This window comes from Arachis ipaensis, chromosome B09 (genome assembly GCF_000816755.2).
Source record: "Arachis ipaensis cultivar K30076 chromosome B09, Araip1.1, whole genome shotgun sequence".
NCBI lineage: Eukaryota > Viridiplantae > Streptophyta > Magnoliopsida > Fabales > Fabaceae > Arachis > Arachis ipaensis.
This window is the reverse complement of record NC_029793.2, coordinates 20,183,151-20,186,817: the sequence shown is the minus strand read 5'-3', so window position 1 is coordinate 20,186,817 and position 3,667 is coordinate 20,183,151. Positions and strand designations below refer to the sequence as shown.

At 35.7% G+C, this 3,667-nt stretch overlaps 1 protein-coding gene across 1 annotated transcript; it reads left to right on the top strand.

The window, feature by feature from the left end:
• LOC107615169 lies at positions 1,960-3,404 on the top strand. The gene is made up of 3 exons (XM_021112124.1): positions 1,960-2,319; positions 2,440-2,622; positions 2,851-3,404. Exons 1-3 carry the CDS (start codon positions 2,035-2,037, stop codon positions 3,049-3,051), a joined length of 669 nt encoding a protein of 222 aa, XP_020967783.1. The 5' UTR covers positions 1,960-2,034; the 3' UTR covers positions 3,052-3,404.

Below are 3,667 nucleotides of genomic sequence, written 5' to 3'. Positions count from 1 at the left end.
TGTGAATAAAGGTGTCATGTTAGATATACCACACCTTAATACTATTATGTAAACTTTGCTTCAGACACACTTATAATGTGTTAGTGGATTCTCATGCAATGGCCTTCACTTTCAAGAATGAAGGTGTGGTTTGCTTCATTTACTTAGTTTACTATTAGTGTATTAATTATAAAGTGACAAAAAATTTTGTAATTATTATCAGGGGACATGCATGTCCTCTGTGAAGTATAGAACTTCCTCATATCATTGGTTAAGGGACATGGACGTCCATTGTCTTATATAGTCTTATGAGTGTACTTTCATGAGTTAGATTTGAATAAATTAATGAACACTTCATGTTTTTTCTGTCGTTTTCTCATTGTACTCACATAGAATACAATTGTGAAGCGTCCTACCTTCTCCTCTACAGAAATTTGTGCTATAAATTTAGCACTCCTCTCCATTTGAATATCCACCATTAGCTATTATAACCAAAGTTACTTACCAGACACTTTATCTCTTTGTTACAAATGGCTACCACCTTCAACCTCATCAAAGACATCGACGCATCTCAAGACACCTTGTCGTATAGGATAAAGGTCAGAGTTATTAAAATTTGGTCACTGTCTACGGCGGAGCAAAAATACCAAAAACCAATGTTGGAGCTGGTGGTCATGGATCATTTGGTAAACTGACAACTTTTTTCTATTATTTGTTTGTGTAATCTAACTTTAGAGATTAATCTAATTTTCAATGAACCCATTTTATCTTTATGTAAGGAGATCGCATCCAATGCTCAATTAGAAACCATCAAAGAAGGTAGTTTGAGCATGATGTGTCTGAAGGGAGTATATACACAATCTCCAACTTTACACTTTTCCTAAATGATTTGAAGTACAAGGCCACTAATCATTCTAGCAAAATATATTTTATAAGGGATACTCAAGTGAGGATGGTTCAGGATCTTACCTTTTCTGAACATGTATTTCCCTTCGTGCCCAACGAATTAATACTTAACCACACTAATGCACAATCTCATCTAATTGGTATGATATGTCGTGTGCGGACTTGCCAATTTGCATTGTTGAAATCATGACCATAGCAATTAATTAAGTTTTTTTTGTCACGGATATCATTGGCCTTCTCACTGCTAAGGGTGACATAATTGAATTCACTAAAAATGGGAAGAAATGCAGTTACATTGTGATAGAGCTTGATGATATGCAGTTAGTCTTATAACTTTATTTAGGCAACAATGTTACTAAGTTATTAAACTAATGCCAACTTGCAGTCAATAACTGACGTATTTCTTTGGCCAACCTTATTTCTAACTCTTTGTTCAATGTAAATGCAGGGAAAAGGGTAAGATCCATTGCACACTGTGGGAAGAATTTGCAACCCAACTAGTTAAGCATATGGAGGAACAACCAACAACAGAGTACATCCTAACTTTACAATTTGCAAAATTTAATCTCTTCAAAGGTTAGTCAAACCTATAACGAAAATAACATACAAGATTATGCACACAAATAGTTTGTATCTTGCATAATGGTTACATAACAGTGTTTGGTTTGTGGAAATCCTGGACAGGTACCATGGGTATATCAAATACCAATCACAATTCTATTATGCACATCAATGCTGATTTTCAGGAGGTGAAAGACTTTCAAAAGAGGTATGAATTTTCGCATTCTCATAATATTCAAAATATTGACCAAAACATCAGGTACCATGGATAAAAATTGTATAAATTGGTTAATCAATTCCTTTGCAGTCTTATAATGTCAGGAGTCCCATCTGCAAATCAAGTCACCCAAATAGTTGCTGAGCTAGCATATTCCCTTGAAGAAGACCTCATCAACAATTCCATTTATAAGCCCATATCTGAGCTAAAAGAGACATTTGAGGTGCATATAGATTCCATGTTTATTTACATGTCATCGATGTATTCATGAAATTTAAAGCATGGTTATTGTATGTCGGAACCTTTGTCACGATTGGCACCGTCATTGCCATTGATCAGAAGAACGGTTGGTGGCACAAAAGTTGCAAACAATGCTTCACTTCCCTAAAGGAAGCAGAAAATTCATACCATTGTGCAAAGTGCAACTCACATCCCTTGACACACACCCCAAGGTATGTAGTAGCGTCCACTTAAAATTGGTTTTGATAATCCATAAATGGTGTCCATTTTGGGCTCATGTATTTGTTACCAGGTATAGCATTAATATGAAGGTTGCTAATGACACTGACACGACTATTTTCTTGCTGTACGACAAAGAAGCCTCCAGATACTTGGGTATCTCTGCCTCTGATTTAAGGCTCACACAACTGACTAAGGTATTTTTTCAATGCGCCTTATTTTGCCATGATGATTTTCCCGAGGAGTAGTCAAGTTATCCAACATCTAATTATAACAAAAATGTATATGTTGTTGTTTATTCAATTGAAATTCTATAGGGAGGAGTCCACGAGGAATATCCAACTGAGCTGAATGCATTAGTGGGGAAGAAATTCCTGTTCAAGTTAATTGTTAAGATGGAAGATGTCAATGCATTCCAACCCTACAAGATTGTTGTTGCTAAACTTTGTGAGGAGGACTCAGTTATGAACAAGTTTCTTGAAAAGAACAACATACATGAGGTGAGAAATTAGCATGCACATTAGATTAATCTCATCATGTCTGCCAGTTTGAACTTAGATATGGTATTTATATTAGGCAGCAAAGTGTGGGTGTTGAGAATTCTGAATTGCTTAGCATGAACACCGACTCTGCAGAGATCGCTAAGGTTTTTTGTATACTTTAGTCCAATGTGGTCTCATAGTGTAGTTGCTAACACTTACACAACTATTTACCAAAAAAATTTTCAGGACACAAGTGCCCCATCTGCTGAGAATTCAATGGAGGTTCCATTGGATGCATTCTCAACCCCTAAGAGCAAGATAATTACTGGTGGATGGTCCAAGAAACTAATTGATGTCTACCCAGAAGATCTTGATGCATCATATTCAAAGTGTAGGAAGGCCACCAATGGCGACAACGCAACTCTTGCCAAAGTCCATCATGATTAGTCAATTTGCAACTAAATAAGCACCTTTCAGGGGTTCATAGTTCCCTGGATCGAAATCAGAATGTGTGTCGGTGATGTTTGTCCTTCGCTCCAATCTGTTTTGTGTCTGCAATGGGTTGTCCTGTTGCAATGTCATGTCATCACTCGCATGAATAACGTGGTTTATTCATAATGAACCACTGTTGTAGTTGTCTTTGTCGTGTCGTGTGTGTAAGGAAAGCATATGCAGTGTCCATGACATGTATGTGTTTTGTGTGTCTTTTCTTCAACTTGAATGATATGATGAGCCCATGTTATGTTCTAATGCCTTTGAATAAAAAAATGCAAGACCACGTCAATATATAGTGTCTCCATCTGTGTGTGCATAATTAAATTTTTCTGACTGAAAATACATGAATCGTAACTAGGCGTAACATAAGTAACATCATATCTTAATCTAATTAATCGATTCATTAATTTCTAACAAGTTTAAACGAAATAATAGTATTGTTAACTACAATTTTTTCACAATTCCAGTCCATAAAAATAGATACATATCTTTTATAGTATTATTAACTTATGTTACGTGATAATAAATTAAAAGATGAAGATGCGTATAGCATAACCAACTAAGGATA

What these genes read in the sequence shown, in the direction of transcription:
- LOC107615169 (XM_021112124.1), top strand. Translation starts at nt 2,035, where the DNA reads ATGCTTCACTTCCCTAAAGGAAGCAGAAAATTCATACCATTGTGCAAA. An exon ending in GGCTCACACAACTGACTAAG is followed by an intron (nt 2,320 to 2,439) that starts GTATTTTTTCAA and finishes GAAATTCTATAG; the next exon opens with GGAGGAGTCCACGAGGAATA. An exon ending in AAAAGAACAACATACATGAG is followed by an intron (nt 2,623 to 2,850) that starts GTGAGAAATTAG and finishes AAAAATTTTCAG; the next exon opens with GACACAAGTGCCCCATCTGC.